Below are 19,622 nucleotides of genomic sequence, written 5' to 3' on the forward strand. Positions count from 1 at the left end.
TTGTATTTTTATTTGAATTATATAATTAATAATAAAGTCCTTGTTTAGAGAAACCGATCATTCTCTCTTTCATCTCTCTATTTCTTGGTGGTCGAATGGGTTATTTAGTAAATTACTGATTACTGTCCTCTTTTAATCTCTCTACCTTTTTCTCCCTTACATACATACAAACATACATTGCATCCCTCATATCTCATATCCTCCTCCTCCTCTTCCCTTCTCCCCCTCTCTCACGCTCTCTCTCTCCCCCCCTCTCTCTCTCCTTTCTTTCGGTGAGGGTTTTGTTTTTATTTATTTTTCTCTTTCTTTTCTCGAGAAAGAGAAGCCAACACAGAAGAAAGGAGGCTTCTTCCTTCATTTTTTGGGTGTTGTTGAGGCCTAATAATTTATTCTTTTTGTTTTCTTACTGCAGATTGTTAGATCGATCGGGGTTCTTTTCTTAGGTAAACTTTTTTTCTGTGTTAATTCAATTTTTTAGCTTGATCGGTTGATGATATGATTGGTTATGGTGTTTGATTGTTTGATTTTTGTTGTTATTTCATTGAGCTGCTAAAAGCTAGTTTTATGTGGGGGTTTTGTTTGTTTCCATTTTTATAAGCTTTTTTCTTCTTTTTTTCTCTCTTTATTGTAACTGTTTTTTTTTTTAATTTATTTATTTAAAATATTCTTATGCTTGGAATCACTTAATTGACTGCAGAATTGATTTTTTTGCGGTTTCAAATCTCACCCAGATTTGATGAGAATTCGTTATTATTACCATCGCAAATTCTGTATCCAAGAATAAACTCGTCCGTGATTTCAAAAGCTCAACGAAACCTGGCCGTATCCTAAGAACTTGTCTTGTAATTTCTTCAACCTCCAACCAGCTAAATACCTTTTTTCAATGAATATCACCAGCAAAACACCACATTTCAACCCTAAAGTGAAACAAACTCTCATCGTAATAGCAAAACGCAGGTTCCTCAAAATTACAGCCATCGACCTCCTTGTAAAAATCAAAAGCCACCCGCAATCGAAGAGAGCAAAAAAAATATAGAAAAGGAAGCTATTTAAGAGATAACACGAGATAAGGTGAAGGGAATTGAGAAGAATAAAACAGAGAGAGAGAGGATGGACAGAGTTCGTGAATAAGGGGAAACCTTTTCTCTTGTTTTTTTTTTTCCTCTTTTTTTACAACAGAAACCCTTTGTTCTTATCCACCCATATGTAGAAGACGGAAAACAGAGACCAGTTTAGAACTAAAATCTCTACTCCAAGAGCCAACGTTTGTTTCTAACCTTTTATTTTAGAATACAGCTCTAGGAGTGATATGTTAAAACTAAAATCTTATTTGTTTATTGTCCAATATTAAAAAAAAATTATTGAATTCAATTGCACTAATATCATTCCAAACAGAGAATTTAAATCCAAAATCAATAGATTTCAATTTTACTGTAAGAAATGAATTCAATTTCATCGTGGAATTGGTTTCAAACATGCTGTTAAGCTGATTTTGATTTTGATTTTGATGGGGCTTTTGGGTTCATGAGATTGGTCCTGAGTGGTTGTTGAGGAGCTAGAAAAAAGTTTGCCTTTTAATCTCTGCTGTGTCTATCTATGGATGTGTTTAATTCAAGCATCCTCTTTTTGTTGATGATGTTAAGAAATTCTTACCCTTTGATTATTTGATTTGGTTGGTTATGAATTTGAGTTGGACCTTCTTTGCAGTTGAGTTCTTTATTTCATCTGATTTTAATTGTCTCTTTTGGTGTATGACTGTTGAGTTGTGGTCGGAATTTGGTTTTGATGTTTGGGAAAGGGAAGGTATGAATAGAAAGCTTACTTGGGTATATGGTATGAAAAGTTCATTGGATAGACCCGAAAATAAATGCTTCTTTACCACAATGTGATCCTTAGTTCTTTGTTTTTGTTGAGATGAAGTTATGCAGGCTTTTGCATTTTGAAAGTTTATCCAGTACTTGAATGATATTCTTGTACTCCCAATACATTCCCTCATACACTCATTATTCTTATTTTATATAGGAAAAGAAGTTCTCATAAACTATCTTAATGGCTAATAAAATTATAATGTGGGTTGGTTTGGGTATATATCTTTTGCTCAAATCCAGAAAAAAATTCCACTGTCCTCATCTTCTGGGCCTTGTGAGCAATCCTAAGCTTCTATGCGAATAGAATTGCATATATTTTCCAAATTTCTAGACAAATTAGAACATATTGATCTTGACTGATTTCTAGATTGAATTGATTACTTTATTCCTATCCTTTTGGTTTTAGATTTCATTTTCTTTATGGTAATTTTTTTCAGGTGTAGTGCATATTGCTGTTTGTGTTGGAATTTTCTTCAGTCTTTTACCTATAATTTATAAGGGACATTGACATTAGCCCTAATGCAAGGGCAGAGAAGTATCATTGGCTCCTTGCCAGAAACCCTGGACTTTGACCATGGATCCACTTCTGGTAATGCAATCATAGATCAGCAAATTTGCTTGAGTAACATGCGAAATCCAGCGGAAAACCGATTGACGGAGTTTATGCTATCACCTAGTCGAATGAACAATCCATATGCGAATTCTATTGATCAAGAACGGCAAAATTTGAGTGGCTGGAGCTTAGGTGAACCCAGTTCCAGTGGGCAACAAAACCAGGCAAGTCATGATGATCGGAAACTGGAACATGGATGGTCATCTTCTGCGAGTAGCTCTGCTGGAGCTGGTCCAAGGTTAGAAGAAAGGAGATATGAACCAACAAATATTCTTTCACTAAACAGGGTAAATGTGAACCCACAATTTGAGCGGATTTCCAACCCGGATGCAATTCCACAGAATATCAACTTGAATGCTGGTTTTGTTGGTCATGGGGGTGATAATTGTCAAGTAATGGATGCCTCTGCTATTTACAAGCCTATTGGCGCAGAAAGCGAGCGGAACTCACCTGCTAGTGGTCCAGATAATTTCTTGCGTCCTGGAAATGGGGGGTACTTAGTGGAACAGAATGATGGAAGACCAGGTTGTTCATTGGATGGTCGCCGACAATCCTGCAAAAGAAAGGCTGTTGAGGGGAATATTGGCCAGTCATCTGTGGCTGGAAGTTCTAGCTTCTATCAGCGGTCAGAGAGTAATCCATGGCCTGGGGTTCCCAATCGATATGATGCAGGCAGCAGTTTAAGTATATCTGCTCCATCGGAACAAGTGAACCCCAGACTTGGACTTGGAGTAAGAGGACTAGCTTGTGATGCTATCCCAGAATCAGCAGTTGCTGAACGTGCAGAAAGCTCCCATAGAAATTTCCGTTTGAGGATCAATTCTTCAAATCAAGAATCTTCTCCCCCCTCTTTATTTTCTACAGGAAGCACCGTAAGGCGTTCCAGTTTATCATCCTCCCACCGCTCATCAAGACCTCTTCCGATTGATCATTCGTTGGACTTCAGGTCATCATCAGCCATGGATAGTATAACTCCTCAAAATCAGCCAGTTATCCCAGCTCCAGCTTTGCCACAGAATGTGCAATCATTTAGATGGAATGAAAGCTCAAGCTCGAGAACTGGTACTTCATCAAGTTCCATTAGCTTGGATGATAGAGAGGAACCCAATGCAAGAAACATAACAAGACACATATGGGAACATCCTATATTTGCTCCTGCGACTGAGTTGAGAACTTCAGTTAGGAATCCAGGCAATAGAAGTTTAACCAGTGGACAGGTAAGTGGCCCTGGAAATGTTGGTTCTACATCTCGGACTGGTGCAAGCCCAGGTATCCACCCTCTATCTGCCCCAACGTGGGGTCCTCATACAAATCCTCCTTCAAGAAATTCACGAAGACTAGCTGAGTATGCTCGTCGATCATTGTTTTCTTCTTCTGCTGCTGCTGCTGCTGATACTGGAGGCCAGAGCAGTACTCATTCCCCATTCCATTCTGGTGCTTCCAGCTCAGAAGATACAGTGCCTTCATCTGGAGCTGGTAACCAGGGTCTTCATCGACCACATCCAAGATCAGCATCATGGTTGGAGAGACAAGGTGATGGTGTACTGGGAATTCCTTATCCTCTGCGAGCTTTGTCCAGTGAAGGAAGAAGCAGGCTTGTTGTCTCCGAGGTCTGTTTCTTGTCTTCTGTCAGGATTTTAAGTATTTTCATTTAATTTTAAAGGTGGTTTGACATTTGATGTTATCATCGTTTTTTCTCACCATTGCTAGTTGTCATCAAAGTTCTCTTTTCTTTCCTTCTCTCTCTCTCTGTATTTCTACTGAAGGTTTAGTTCTGGCTTATATGCAAGTGCTGGATAATGCTTTATCAACTTGCTAGGGTATTTCTACTGAAGGTTTAGTTCTGGCTTATATGCAAGTGCTGGATAATGCTTTATCAACTTGCTAGCTTCCTCTTAATGAAGTATAACTTTGTTGCAACTTTGGTCGGCCAACAACAGAGATTTCTGGAGTTAGGAGAAATTTCCTTTTCTCTGTCTCTCCTTTCAAACATCTTGGAAGAATACAATGCATTTTCTTTCTTAGTTTCTTTTGGCTGTTAAATTTGTCGATTAAATTGACATAATAATCATTAAAAAGTCTGTGCTTTGTGTTATGCATAAATATTGTTTTCTGATTTTTGTGTGGTATACTTTGTATTGACTAGAAGTTAGTGAATTTTTTTGGTTTCAAGACAGTCATTACTATTCAAAGTTGTTCCATTTATAATATAATACCATGCTTCTCTGTGGACATCTTTCTGGTGATGAGTTGGGCTCCTTTAATTTTTTAATGTGTTACTTAAAGCAAGCATGATTGGACTCAATCTACTCTTTTACAGGGTTTTTGACACATACCCCTTCTGATATTTATTTTGGGTTTTTGTTCTTGGTCTCTAAAAACTGCTCTTATGAGTTTTCTTTTCATGTTTCCTAAAAAGTGTTTGGAACTTTGAAAAACCAAAAACTCAGAAGTTCTGCTGGTAGTTTTTATTTTTTAATTTTAGATATCGTTTCTGCAGGTTATCACTAACTGTCCCCTCTCATTCTCAATCACTACCATTCTCCACTGTCGGTTGGCAGCCACCAGTAGTTGATTGCCAACCAGTCAGAGGTTGCCAATAGTTGATTGGTCAGAATTAATCTGTTGTCAACCTGTTATTTGGAGTCACTGGTCGCCAGTGGTTAGTTGATGGCCATCTGCTGGTTGGCAATGGCATCCACTGTGGTGGATTGCCAACTGGTCAGAGTTTGGCTGGTAAGAGGTCGATGGTTATCAATTGTATATTAAGTCACCAGATTTTGGATTTCTCTTCCTTGTTTCTTCACCAAACAAATTATTGTGGCAAAAGTCCTCAGGGGATGAGGAATTCCCAGTACATATAACGTCACCAGTATACGCCACATACACTATAACCAATTGTACATTAAGAGTCCCCAGAATAAAAACTGGAAACCAAAATCATGAAAATTACAAGTAGAAATTGGAACTTATACCAATTAATCCCAAAGTATTAACATGAACTTGGTGAGTGATTTTGAACTTTATTCATTGTCAATCTTTTATATCCACAAGTTTCATCAATTATTTTCGTACGCCTCTTTTTTCATCCAATGACTGTTTTATCTGTTCTGATTATGTCAGCTGCCATACTGAATTTGAATAAAGAAAAATTAATGATGCTTAAGAGGAAGGGAAAAAAAATGGTGTAATAGTGTGTGTTGCATTTAGTTCCATGAATTGATGTCTGTCATTTTCCAAGTCCCCTGATGTTTGTGAGTCTTGGCAAACGATTAATTTGGTTTTTCTATTTGTATAGCAGATTCGCAATGTCTTGGATCTCATGCGTAGGGGTGAAAGCTTGCGATTTGAGGTAAGAATTGTAGAAACTCTGTATGTTTCAGTTTATTACATGTTAAGTGGAAAGATGAGCTGTATGTGTAATCTGCTTTATTTATTTTCTTATAAGCTGCTGGTGGTTAATGGCTTGAAAACAAAATCTTTAAGCCACAAAAGGTGGATGGTTATAGCTGCTAAACGATATATATATTTATATCGGTTTTGATCTTATTATGGTTCTGGAATGTTCATTAGTCACTTTGGTCTGGGATAAGTTGTGGAAATAATAAGGCCATTATCGAGCAAAGTTTGTTCACCATATTCATTTTCCTTCTTTTTAACGCAACAACAGACCTGGAACCCACATTTTCTAAATATGTGAACTGTTGGTCCCAATTTGCATGAGATGTTACTCGGGCATTTAACTTGAGGCTCTTTTCTGGTCCATTCACTGCCATCTGAATAACATGTTATGCATTCGGAACAACATGCACTTCTGAGGTACAGAAGCTAAACATTTTGTGATTCCCCCAACTGATAATTGATCCTGGGGCTTGTGTATATTATTTTCAACTGTATTATGTTGGGATGAACAACCAGGAAATTTTCTCCCATTATATAAACACTCTCATGCTAACAGATGAGTGAACTCACTTGTATTCTCAATAGTGTCAGATTTTTAACTTCCGCTTCTGCTTGTGCAGGATGTTATGATTCTTGACCAATCAGTTTTGTTTGGAGCAGCTGACATGTATGATAGGCATAGGGATATGCGGCTTGATGTTGATAACATGTCTTATGAGGTGAATCTAAGAAACGGTTTCTTGGTGTCTTTTTTGTTGTGAAGACTGTTCTTGTGATGGATTTCTTTTCTGGAATTACAGGAGTTGCTGGCTTTGGAAGAGCGCATTGGAAATGTCAGTACTGGATTGAGCGAAGAAACTATAGTAAACAACTTAAAACAGCAGAAATACTCTGTTGCTGTTGGAGCGAAGGTGGAGGCTGAACCATGCTGCATTTGCCAGGTAATGATTTGTCCTCTGGATTGGTGCCTTGTGAGTCCAGAGGCTCTTCTTTGCTTAACTAATTATTTTCTTCCTTGCAGGAGGAATACAATGATGGAGAAGATCTTGGAACACTGGACTGCGGACATGATTTCCACGCGGGGTGTGTTAAGCAGTGGCTGATGCACAAGAATTGGTGCCCCATCTGCAAAACAACAGGACTTGCTACATGAGAAAGGGTAAAGATGTCAGGCCATTACACACGGTTGGTACACGGTTGTACGAGGAAAACGTGAGAGGCGTGGCCCTGGAATTTATCTCATATTTTGGTTACTGGATGGTGAGCGCTGCCATACACCCACCTATTCTGGTTGCCCTCATTGTCTTGGCAAGTCGGGAGTCATTTTTTCAAAAAAAAAAAAAAAACACAAATAAAGAAAGAAAACATAATGCTAGTGGATGATGCAACTGTCAAAAGAAGTGGGGATGCAGAAGTGGGATTCCAAATTTATTTATCATTGAAAGTTGGTGGATGCCGCAACTTTCAAAAGAAGTGGGAATTGCAAAAACTGGTTTCATACATTTTATTTATCGTTGAACGAGTAGTTTATGATATCAATTGAATATTCAACTGCCTTATTTTTATTTTATTTTTCTGTTTCAAGTACTGACCTCTTAAATTTGCAATTCTGGAGTTTTTGGAGAATTTGATAGTACTCTTTTTTTTTTGTTCCGTTTTCTTATTCAAAATTTCCAGCGTAACTTGCTAGTTCACGGGCACCGTTGCAAACTCTAGAGCTGGATTAGATTAATACAGGAGTATTATTTCCTAGCAACGGATTGGGTACAGCATGCGACACAAACAAGGGGGTGATGGCGTCCTTCCATATTCGTTTTTCTACCTGCCTACTCGCCAATTTTTATTTCTCGATTTATCGACACAAACTAGGTGCCGTCGACGTTCTACAATATTCGTTTTCCACTCACCCATTTTTATTTATATTTATTAGTTTGATACCCACAATGGAGGTGTTTTTCTTCAACAAAAAACAATATATGCGCAATCTGAAAAGTTTATGTGCAAGTTTAATAAAATAATTTGAGAATTATATATATATATATATATATATATATATATATATATATATATATATATATATATATATATATATATAAATGATAATAAATAATTAGGAAGTTAATATAAAAATGTTGTTTTAAAAAAAATGATTAAATATTTGTTTTGGTTTGAAATTTAGTTCTTGATTTGAATTAATAAAATTAAATTTTATTTTTAAATCGAGCATTATAAAATTGAATTGTATTTTTTAAATTGATTAACTCATATCAAGTCAATCAAAACAAAACATTAACTCAATTCCAAATTAATTTAATATGAAATCAATTCCAAATCAATTTAATATGAAATGATTAAATTGAGAATTAAAAAAAATCAATGGATAAAGAAAAAAAACAATATCGGTAATTATTGCGACTCCAATTGGATTGTCTTTTTCTATGTTGTATTTTCATTATTTTCTTAATATTTTTTTCATCTCGCATCGTCTCACTTATTCATGATTCTAAATATCATTTTATGGTTTACCGATCATCAGTTTTATGAAACATAACTACAATGATTAAATAGGAAGAAAAATGACTCAATTAAAAAAAGGATGTGAATGAAAACAAAATGATTTAATTTCAAACTTGTCGTGCTAAGATATATAAAGATAGAAATGATTATTATCATAGTTTTAAAATCAAATTTGAAGATCGACTCAGGGCAAGACCCATATTACTGGTCAGAGGACCAACCCGAGTCAACCATAATATTTTTTTTTAAATAAAATAACATTATTTTAACAAAAAAAAACTCATCAGGTTTTTTACCCGAGTCAACCAGGGATCGGGTAGACCCGGGTTTGACCGGGTAAGGCTGAGTTAATTCTTCCTATATTTTTTTAGACTCGGATCGATCTAGACATCAGGTCTCATGTCTACCCTCTAAGCTAGTCTATGTTTTATAACTAGGACTATCACATTATTATTAATTTCAACACTCAATATAAACTAAAAACAAACAATCTAATTATGTTTTTAAAATTATATAAGTTTGACGGTAATACATGTTAGGAGTAAATATGTATTTTTTATATTTTATTTTGTCTTATCCACTATCAATCAAACAAGATATAAAAACAATTTTTTTATCGAGTAGATCATTATCAAATACAATTTTATTTTCCAATCTTATATTCTATTTTGCCTCTTTTGTCCAGACTATTCTCATCATTTTCATTGTAAAACAATAATCGAATGCTATGTTAAAGTATTAAGCTGGGGCTAATTGGCTAAATTGGCAGCCTAAATTGTAACCAAACGTCTTGTTCGGTTTACCTCCTCTACGTAAACGAGTTAACAGGGATACCTATGGTAGCAATGTAGAACGGGCTCAGGAGCGGTTAGCTGGGTGGAGAGTGAATCATCTATAACTTGCTGGTAGGGTGATTCTTCCCCAATCTGTTCTAGCTGCCACTCCTATTTATTCTATGATGACAACTTTCAGTATTATAGGAGGTATTATTTTTTAAAGTGTTTTTTACTTGAAAATATATTAAAATAATAATTTTTTAGTATATCATAATGATCTGAAAATACTTAAAAATATAATTTTAAAACATAAAAATATTTATAAACAGTTGGTCAATTATGTAAAAAAAATTGTATGGACGGGGCCATGGAGTCTCGGAAGAGAATGCATCTTGTTAGCTGGGATAGTCCTTGGCAACCTAGGGATAGAGGCGGGCTGGGTCTTTGGAAAATATGGTAGATTCATCTAACTGCCTCATGATAGGATGGCTACGTACGACGTGTCACTCGATCTTACGAAAGCGCATTTGTTCTACTTGGGGTATAGCCGGATGAGATTTAATTTTTTTAATAAATTTAAAAAGTATAAAATTAATTTATAAATATTTATTCTTATATTTTTTTATAGTTTATATCTATATGGATTCAATCTTGACTTTTCAATGTATATTTTTTTAATAATCTATATTTATATGGATTATTTCATGACTTTTCAACGTGAGATAACTATACTACACTTCATGTCTTTTTTTATATATATAATCTATATATAAATAGATTATTTCTTAACTTGTCAATATGAATAATTATATTATATCTCATATCTCAATTCTTATAATTTATATTTATATTAATTGTTTCTTAATTTTTTCATATGAAATATTAAAATCTCAAACATAATTTTTTTTTAAGTTTTTCTGGTCTGATTCGATCAATTCGTGTGACTCAAGATCCAATTCTTTAGCCAAGTTAATCTTATTTCAAGTTTAATAACTATGATTATAAGTCTCAAATACCGGATAAAAAAGTTGTTAGTGATTATCCTATTTGATGACTGTCTTCACTCAAATTACGTTTTTTTTTATTGACTATTGTCATCATCCTATGGTTTTGTTTTTTTCCCTGCTTGGATAAAAAAGGAGGAGGAGGAAGAAAGGAATGTGAAACCTCAATTTAATCCCTAACCTGTATAATCATTTTTAATAGGATATCAAACTTATAAATATTATCAATTCGGTCCCAAGTATTCCAGACACTTCTCAATTATGTTCTTTTGCTAATGTTTGTGATGATATATAAAATAACTACCCAGAAATATTAATTCTTGGACCGAGTCCAATCAAACTTACATGATGTTTTATATAATATATACATTTTTATAAATATCTATAATATTTATATTAAATATCTTATAACTTAGATATTTATGAAATATTTATATAAAATATATTAAAACCTAGACATTTTTTAAGATATTTATCTTAAAATAACCTGTATAAACAGATATTTCTAGAGCATAAAATAAAACCAGACCAAAACTTATCTCTTTAGACTTCAACTCCAACACAACACAAGACTTTGAATAAGGCTTGAAAAACATTGAAGTTTAGAGAATACTCACTCTACTCGTCACCTATACAAACATTATAATGGTTTAAGTATCAGATTGTTTTTCTTACTGGTATTGCTGGGTTCATAAAGTCATCCAAACTCAGTTTTATCGGCAAGTGAAACACCCTAATCTTTGACCAAAGGATTTTTCCCAGCCTCATCGGTTTGCAAACTCTTCTGTCAAATTATCTTTAGGAAGCATCTTTTTACAGCATATAGTGTGCACGTTAGATAGAAAATACAAACAAATATTAAAAAAAAGGACTTGTTGAGAGACATGGAAACGTTTGGAACCTTAATTGAGAATTAGAGGTTTGGAGTCTAATTGAGGAAGGGAGTGAATCGAGGTTCACCTGAGAAGAAACCCTGCGGTCAGCATTTATTTCGACCGGCACTGTCCGGTCAGCAGATAAAACCGTATGGGTTGAATAGAAAAGTTAGCTAAAAGTGATTTCTCGGGAATTGCACTTTTGGTCTTAAAAGAAATAATTAAATAAATAAATTCTGTTTTCTGGTCGGGCCAAGGTGACGTTTTGGATGGAAAGAAGTATCTCTGAGTTGAGCAGATGAGTATAATTAATGCCCCCTTCACGACACATAAATTACATTTTTCCGCCCACTGTCAGAATGCTTTCGGTCTTGGACTGGTCGTCTCTCTTTTTTCTTTTTCTATTTGTTACGTGTCTTCTCTACCCTTTTGTTTTCAAAGAAGAGGCCACGGTTGTTTTAGACGAAGAGCTTTGCGCACTCGCTTTGTTTAAAATTGACCATGATAGTAAAAGATGCATTGATTGCCCAACACCAAATTAGTTTAGCCATTAAGAAATTTATTTTAGATTCTATTTAATTTTGAGGTTTTAGATTGATTAGAATGTTATATAGGGTTGGAAATTGATTTATTGATTTTTTTTAGGTGAAACAAGTTTAAATCTAGGTTTTAGAGGTCCAAAAACTTGGACATCAACTTTCTGGTCATCAAAAATAATTGAAATTTCTTAAAATAAATGTCACGTCATTGTCTGTTCAGGTGAATTACGTGTTGTTTACTTTATTTAAAAAAAAACAAGCGGGCTTAGGCTTGACTCTGGTAGTCCTTACCTAATTTTTTGGTTCTTAGAATTTATAAAATTATAAAATTAAATACCCTTTTAATGAAATAATTATAGTAATATTTTAAAAATTCTATGATTAAACCATGCTTTTCAAGATTAAAGGTTTGTAATGACAATGTTAGGAATTACATTATGAGTAATTATATATGAACCTAATGTGCATGACTTTTTTTAAAAAAATAAATTCTTATGGATATTCAATGAAAATAAAATATCTAATATTTTTATTGTGAAGGTTGTAAAACACGAAATCGCCTGCGACCAACCATCTTTCCTTAAAATCCAAAGCAAAGTAGTCTTTTTGATTGAGAGAGGTGGGGAAGGTCTTAGGTTGTGTAAAAAAAAGTGATCACCCAGTATCATAGTCATTAGAGAACCCTAACCGGTCATGAGAGATTTTATGGTAAAGGATATGTTATGAAAAAGAGAAGATATTATCACATTTGGAGCATTCTCATTGAGAGAGGCTGTATTGTGGGTTTATTACGATGAGTTAAACTCTGGTAAAAAATCCAACACCTATTTATTCTAAAAGTCTAATTGGTTTTTGTCACTCTAACTGTTTGGTGAGTTGACTACTTCAAGGTGGTCATCTCATATCATAACTTAAGTTATAACCATAAATATATCGCTGGACTTATGTTAAGTTCATGAAACCCAGCCTAAATTTCAGGAAAGTTTGTGAAATGTGCCTCAAAAAGTTTCACTTGTCCTAAGATACATTGGATATTTCTAACTCTGGTATCATGGAATAGTAGATTAAAAATACCCTTAATTGTTAAGTATCCTAGGAAACTCAGTTTTACTCTTAAACAAAGATTTTATCATTATTTTGTTTAGAAAAAATTATAATAAGAGGTTATTTTTTTTAATATTCAAGTATTGGCTCGTTACGAGTCTTTTTATTCAAATATTAAAAATGAATAGCAAAATATTTTCTTTAATGGGTTTTTAAAATCAAAGTTGGAATTTTGAAATTTTAGGTATGCAGCCCAATGAGGCTTTTAATTTTGACAAGGTTCTAATGAATTTTATAAATTTATTATAAAATCCAAAATACATGCCATATATATATATATATTTTTTTTTTTTATCAAAGACATGCAAGAAAATATTTTGAGCGTTTTTTCTTTCTTTCAAATGCTAATAAAAACACAAGTAGATTCAAAGAGATTTTTTTGTTGATTTTCTGGCAGGACTTGGCGTTATGCAAATTGATAGATTTTTTTTATAGTATTCCCTTTTTTCTTGTTTATCCATTTATTCTAACACATACTTAAAAATATGCACCACCCACGCACAATATCACTTCACTAATCCAACTACACCATCTTCTCACAAACTCACATCAAATAATCAACCAACAATTACAGCAACAAATTAAAATCACGCAAAAGTATGAAATAGACCTTCCAGAAGTGGTTGGACTGGACCTAAATGGTCACCATAGGGTGTAAGAGCAGCTGGAGCTTCAGGAATGATACCAGAACACCCTAGAACAATGGCGAAGCATAGACTCAAGCGTAACCACCATTGCCGGCGCGTGGAACAGCGCGCCGCCGTTACTGGAGAGAGGCCACCTACCGTATCTAAAACGCCTCCCTTCTCTTGTTAATCTTAGAATATCGATGGTGCACCTTTACGCTCCTTGTGGAGGGAGATCAAGCCTCCTAAAGCTTTGAACTTCTCACCGTCTTTCTTCTCTTCTCTCTCTCGATCTCTCCGTCGTTGCTACTGCTAATGAGGCTGTTATTGTTCTTGTTTTTTCTTTTCTTGCTCTCCCTCTTTATTTTTCAGCTGTAATGGGTGGCCTCTTGTATTTTTTTTTAGAGTGTCTTTGTGTATATGTAATATTTTTTTTTTTACACTAGTATATATATTTATAATACAATAGTTATAAAGCACAGGGAATTCAAAGTCCTCACAAAATAAACTTACCCTTTTCTTTTAAATCTAAAATCAAAATTTGAAAAAGATTAACCAGAAGCAAAAAAAGAAAAGAAAAAGTGGAAAAAGGAAAAAGGGAAAGAAGAAAAACGGAACAGCCCACATCCAAGGATTTCCCGCAAAGGTAAAGGCCTATGAGAATAACAGAAACCAAAGGGGAGGGTGGGGTCGCAAAAAGAAGGGCGGGAGATTAATCCAAATTGATTACAATCAAAATATCATCTTCCTCCGTGATGCCAAAACCTCCACTAAAGTCCCAAAAGCCTCCTTAAAAACCCCCCCGTTCCCCTTCAACAGCAAAAACAAAAAGCCAGCACTCACCAAATAAATAAATAAAGGCAGCAAAGAAGAATAATCAGCTAACAGATAACACACACACAGGAATCAAACACCAAAAACATTAAAATAAAATCCACTCTCTGCTCTTCGCTTTCTCCTTTTTCATTCTATTTTTTTAATATTTTAATTAATATATAAATGGCGGATCTGTACGGACCGGCACGGTCACCGGCCACTGAGCCAGAAGAGATCTCTACTTTCCTCCAACAGTTCCTCGGCAACAACTCTTCTTCCTCCTCTTCTAAATTCATCCATCACGCTCTCTCTACGCCGGTGGAGACTGGCTCCGCCGCCGTGGAATTTTTGGATTGCCACCTGTTTGGACGGTCGGAGACGGAGTGCGGAGCCGGTGCTGGAAACTCCGGTGTCAATCTCTCTGATCCCGGTGGTTATTATGTTAAAGGAGGCGTGGATAATGCGGTCTCTTCAGGTATTTCAAAGAGAAGGGGAGCCTCCGTGGAGGATGATCTAGGTGATTTTAGCTGCGATAGCGAGGTAATTTGGTAACTTAATAACTCATTCAAGCAAATACTTGAGTTATTATTAATTCTTTTTTTGTTTAGTGTGCGGATAGTTATAATTTCTTTTTTACTTTTTATAAGTAACTGCTTTAAAGTATTTTGAATATAGAAGGGGGCGGAGGTGGCTGAGGTGCAAGCTAATGCAGTGCGGCCGCGAAGTTCATCGAAGAGGAGTAGAGCTGCGGAGGTTCATAATTTATCTGAAAAGGTTCCCACTCTAATTTTTCTTCCTTCTGTTTTGTTTATTTATTTTTTGATTGTGAGATAAATGTGGGATTTAATTTATGTGGGTTATTTTCTTAACAGAGGAGGAGGAGTAGGATCAATGAGAAAATGAAAGCCTTACAGAATTTAATTCCTAATTCTAATAAGGTACACTATCTTTTACAGCAAAGGAGTTTTAATTAGTAAAAGCTTGAATGCAGGGAGTTTCAAATTCAAAAGAATTACTATTTGATTTGGAGTTATATTTTTTAATTTTGATAGACGGATAAGGCTTCGATGCTGGATGAGGCCATTGAATACTTGAAGCAGCTTCAGCTTCAAGTGCAGGTGGGTGGTTTCTAGCACTCTTTTACCTGGCTGTTTGGTTGAAGCCACTCTGATTATTTAATTGTCTCTTTTGTTTGTATCCTTTTTATTTTGGACTTTGTTGCTCTATGCGCTATCCTTCACTAGAAGCCTGGTTTTTAGAGCTTTTAGTTATTAATGTAATCTTATTTAGTTCTAAAGATCCGGGGCCATTTTCTTGTAGTAGGGCAACAGCCTTAGGCAGCTAAGTGCAAGAATGTTGCTTTGCTCTATGCGCTACCCTTCACTAGAAGCCTGGTTTTTAGAGCTTTTAGTTATTAATGTAATCTTATTTAGTTCTAAAGATCCGGGGCCATTTTCTTGTAGTAGGGCAACAGCCTTAGGCAGCTAAGTGCAAGAATGTTGCTTTGCTCTATGCGCTACCCTTCACTAGAAGCCTGGTTTTTAGAGCTTTTAGTTATTAATGTAATCTTATTTAGTTCTAAAGATCCGGGGCCATTTTCTTGTAGTAGGGCAACAGCCTTAGGCAGCTAAGTGCAAGAATGTTGCTTTGATTCTTTGAAGAAGATGTAAAAGTCAGTTGAAGGGTCTGATACTTTGTAGGTTATACACTCCTTATAAATAGTTAGAGCATCTGGTTAAAATGGTTAGAACATTGACACAGCCATTTCTGTTGTATTTTGTATCCTGTCTTCTCTATTAAATTTTGAACATCTCAGTAAGCATCATAGAAGTTTATGAATGCCATCCATTTCTGATGTATTTTGTTTCATGTCTTCTCTAATAGATCTTTCCAGATTCCTAACATCTAGGTAAGCATCATAAAAGTTTTTGACATTTGTAATCCATAATCAAATACCAATAGGCCTGCATTAAGCAAACGGTATCATTTTATAGTATATGTTTGTGTTTGTTAACTTTTATTTTAAGGCTCAAGGAATTCATATCTTGGTTGGTAGAGAGAGCAGCAAATTGACCATTTGCAACATTGGCCGAGATAGGCAAAAATTAATCTAATTTTCAGCTTGTTTATTACAGAGATGGCTCTGACTCAAATTTGGTTTTACAATGGTTCTGAATGCTACTATTATGACTACAGGACTGAATCTTCTTAGTTATGATTGAGCATGACTTCATATCACTTATAATATAAGTTGGATAACTTGGTTTTCTGTCCCTGGGTGCGCATTGTTTGCTTAAATTTCCAAGGATAGAACTGAAGCTGGAAAGTTACAGAGCTGGATTGGGATGGACATCCTTTTCCCAGTCCTTTCCCTTAGAAATTATTGAACCCTGGAAATCAATATCCTCCTTTTGAATCTTTTTTTTTTCCTGCCAAGTCCAATAGGAAAAATAGCAAAAATAGGTTGGTCACGGAGTGGACGATGCAGTTATTGTCACTTCAGCATATTATATGATTCATAGCATGATTGGTTTACAGATGTTAACAATGAGAAATGGATTGAGTTTGCACCCGATGTGCTTACCAGGAGCACTACAGCCAATGCAGCCGCCCTTGTCAGGAATGAGCTTTGATGAAGGAAATGGGTTGTTAACTACAGACACATTAACAGGCATATTTTCTGCAAATGAAGAAAGCTCGGTGCAAACTGCTCTTAATCTTCCAAGCCAGTGCACGGTCTCAAATCAACCAATTGCTATTCCTTCAGGGACAAACATTACCTCATCAGAAACTAGCTTTGGTTTTGAACCACTGATCCATGTCAACCATGCACCCTTCAATCTGTGCACATCTTCAAAGGTAAACTCTGAGAAACAACCATTAGAGTATTTATGAGAATCGCTGGTTTAACATTGAACTATTTTTTGGTGATGTGAAGGAAATATGCAGGGAAGCAACACCACAGGCACAAATAGAGATGAATCAAACTGTGAAGACTTCTCCATCCGGTGTGTCCTAGCTCTGTCTTACTCTTCAAATACATGATCAATGAAATTGCCACCAATAACAGTTACCGTTTGTCCAAATACCTTATGAGCTGCAAATGTTCCTCAAAACTACTGACTTCTCACCCTTCACCAGGTCATTTATTTTATTTATAACAGATTAGATACAACTATAAGAACCGAACTCCTAGCATCCTTTGACTTCATTAGAAATGTTAGTCCAAAATCTTTTTAGTTGTTTAATTATTTAGGAAACCAAGACGATTCTGTTAGATTGGATGAATGTTTCCATTGCTACTGTGTTTGAAATCTGTATTTGAAAGAAGGAAATGAAGTTGAAGGATGCTATATAATCCTTACCATTTTTGCTACGCTCATTGTCTAATGATATTTGGATCTTCTATCCTTGATCAACTTGCTGCTCTCAATGTCTCAACTTCTTTCTGTCATTTTGCCACCGCGACAACGCTTACTCTACGACTCCTCTTTCCCTCCCTCGCTCTTTCTGTTTACTTGCGAAAATCAACAAATTCTTCTTTTTGTTTAAAGAAACAAAGAAGAGAGAAAACAAGTAGTAGTAGTAGTGGTAATGTCTAATTATTTCTTGAACGATGAGCTATCAAAGAAAACCTCAATCTCTGGTTTACGTTCATGGGCAGCTCTTCGTTTTAGTGCAGGAGCTGCTATAGTTCTTCTTTTCCTTATCTCTCTCTGGTTCACTTCTAAACGCAACAAAACTAATAATAAAACCATTAAACCTATTGCTACCACTACCGCCATCAAATTCATTTTGGTCCTGTTTTGGTGTAGGGGTTGAACCTCTGTTTTGCTAATTTTTAATTTGTTTTAGTTTGAAATTATTATTTTATTTTTATTTTTTGATCATTTAGATGTTCTGACATCAAAAATAAATTTTAAAAATTAAAAAAAAAAATTATTTTATTGAATTTTTAAGTATATATTTTTACTGAAAATAGGGCATGTCATACATGATCTTCCTTTTCCATCTCTTTGACTAATTATTTCATTTATAGTTCTTCAATATCTATACTGTCTCTGAACCTGCACCCTGATCTTCCTTTTCCATCTCTTTGTTTTTATGAGATTGGCGTTCCCAGATCAATTTAATTAGGATTAATTACAAGTTTAAGCAAGAAATGCGATATTGGCTAAACAATCAAATTTTGGCAATATTTTGTGCTCACTTCAGTTTCTAATGTGTGTCAATTGCACTTAGTTTCTAATAAATGCATTTCTTAGAATGTTTTTTTATCAACTCACGACTCGAATTAACTGATTACCTTGATTAAGCTAAAGGTGATCTTGTCAAAATAGTATGCATTCCTATTAAAGTTTGCTTCGTTCTGAAATAGAACTCAAAGAGAAAAGCATAGTTTCAAAATCCAGTTTCTAGGTATAGAATTCTTGTACCATCTAAGCATATGATTTTCTGGGATTTAGGCTCGTCTACATGTTTGACTATACTTTGTGCAAATTGCAATAGTGGTTTTGTGGTTAATTTTCTCGGTGGAACATGTAAAGCAAATCAGCAAGTTTTTCACAGTAGCTGTGCCACAAGTCTTCGTGTATGGATATCTGTTGGTGGCTCCATCAGGAATGCCTTTTGCTCTTATTTACAGGACTGCAGAGTCAGCAGGGAACCTATGAGGACGGAAAAGCGTGTAAACGAACCAGGTGATAGTAGAGGGTATGAAAGTGCTGCTCAAACCAACATGTCATTATGGAGAGAGTAGGAACCAGAAGAGCAGTAAGTACACTTTCCAAACTTGTTTAAGGTGGATCAATCCACCTGTTTCGTTCGTTTCCAACCTTGTTTATTTGTAGATTTTGCAGCATTTTGTTTCACTCTGTATACCAGTGGTCGATGTAATTGATGTCTGATGCACTGTTCTTTCTCTAAAAGGTCATTTTAATGGCGTGAAGTCAATTATATGTTGCTTGATTTGTTTTTTCCTTTTGAGCCGTCTTCCGTACATCCTTGGCTATTTAAAGTTTCACCGAGTAATTCAAACTATTGTGGGATGATCTAATGGGAAGAAATTTTGTATTTTTTGAAGTTACATGTATGTTGCTTATATCGCTTGAAAAAAGAGAGAGAGAAAATATCAGTAGAAAAAAACAATATAAACATGCCTCACGTAACTATCACGAGCATAAATATAATCACAATAAATAATAATAAATTATGCTTCTTATTCATGGCCTAAATGCAATTTATTTGTATAAACAATTCTTTTGTCAATGGAGTTTTCATCTTAGAGTTACTTCTCTTTTTTTATTTTTTATTTTTTATTCTTTTTTCTTTTTGTGTGTTGTCTGCTAAACTACATATTTATACAGGTGAAGGGTTACTAATTTTTGGTAGTTACTAACAGGATAGAACTCTTCATTATTTTCTCTTATATTATCTTGTTAATATAAATATTACTACAAGTTTATTTTTGTATTATAAAAAT

General features: G+C 34.8%; 2 protein-coding genes and 1 long non-coding RNA gene across 7 annotated transcripts; all 3 read left to right on the forward strand.

Annotated features, from left to right (window-relative positions):
• Positions 1–89: 89 nt before the first annotated feature.
• Positions 90–7,509, forward strand: LOC7462870 (probable E3 ubiquitin-protein ligase RHG1A). 3 transcript variants are annotated; one of them, XM_006386442.3, is made up of 6 exons: positions 107–443; positions 2,306–4,091; positions 5,780–5,833; positions 6,504–6,602; positions 6,684–6,824; positions 6,905–7,509. In XM_006386442.3, exons 2-6 carry the CDS (start codon positions 2,388–2,390, stop codon positions 7,034–7,036), a joined length of 2,130 nt encoding a protein of 709 aa, XP_006386504.1. In that variant the 5' UTR covers positions 107–443; positions 2,306–2,387; the 3' UTR covers positions 7,037–7,509. The 3 variants fall into 3 exon arrangements, with proteins under 3 accessions (XP_052306275.1, XP_006386504.1, XP_024449977.1); XM_024594209.2 differs by having other exon boundaries at positions 5,783–5,833; XM_052450315.1 differs by lacking the exons at positions 5,780–5,833; positions 6,504–6,602; positions 6,684–6,824; positions 6,905–7,509 and adding an exon at positions 4,982–5,202 and having other exon boundaries at positions 90–443.
• On the forward strand, positions 4,098–4,510 carry LOC127904966 (uncharacterized). Its single transcript, XR_008058453.1, has 2 exons — positions 4,098–4,247; positions 4,317–4,510. It is a non-coding gene; the product is annotated as an uncharacterized LOC127904966 (long non-coding RNA).
• A 6,483-nt stretch (positions 7,510–13,992) lies between the features above and the next one.
• On the forward strand, positions 13,993–19,226 carry LOC7462871 (transcription factor SPATULA). 3 transcript variants are annotated; one of them, XR_002980142.2, is made up of 8 exons: positions 13,995–14,680; positions 14,816–14,914; positions 15,013–15,078; positions 15,193–15,258; positions 16,679–16,999; positions 17,079–17,148; positions 18,786–18,913; positions 18,991–19,226. XR_002980142.2 is itself a non-coding variant. In XM_024594645.2 (7 exons), exons 1-7 carry the CDS (start codon positions 14,324–14,326, stop codon positions 18,842–18,844), a joined length of 1,035 nt encoding a protein of 344 aa, XP_024450413.2. In that variant the 5' UTR covers positions 13,993–14,323; the 3' UTR covers positions 18,845–19,226. The 3 variants fall into 3 exon arrangements, 2 of the variants coding, with proteins under 2 accessions (XP_024450413.2, XP_024450412.2); XM_024594645.2 differs by having other exon boundaries at positions 13,993–14,680; positions 14,819–14,914; positions 18,786–19,226; XM_024594644.2 differs by having other exon boundaries at positions 18,786–19,226.
• The last annotated feature ends 396 nt before the right edge of the window (positions 19,227–19,622 follow it).

The sequence above is a fragment of the Populus trichocarpa genome, chromosome 2 (genome assembly GCF_000002775.5).
Source record: "Populus trichocarpa isolate Nisqually-1 chromosome 2, P.trichocarpa_v4.1, whole genome shotgun sequence".
Lineage (NCBI taxonomy): Eukaryota > Viridiplantae > Streptophyta > Magnoliopsida > Malpighiales > Salicaceae > Populus > Populus trichocarpa.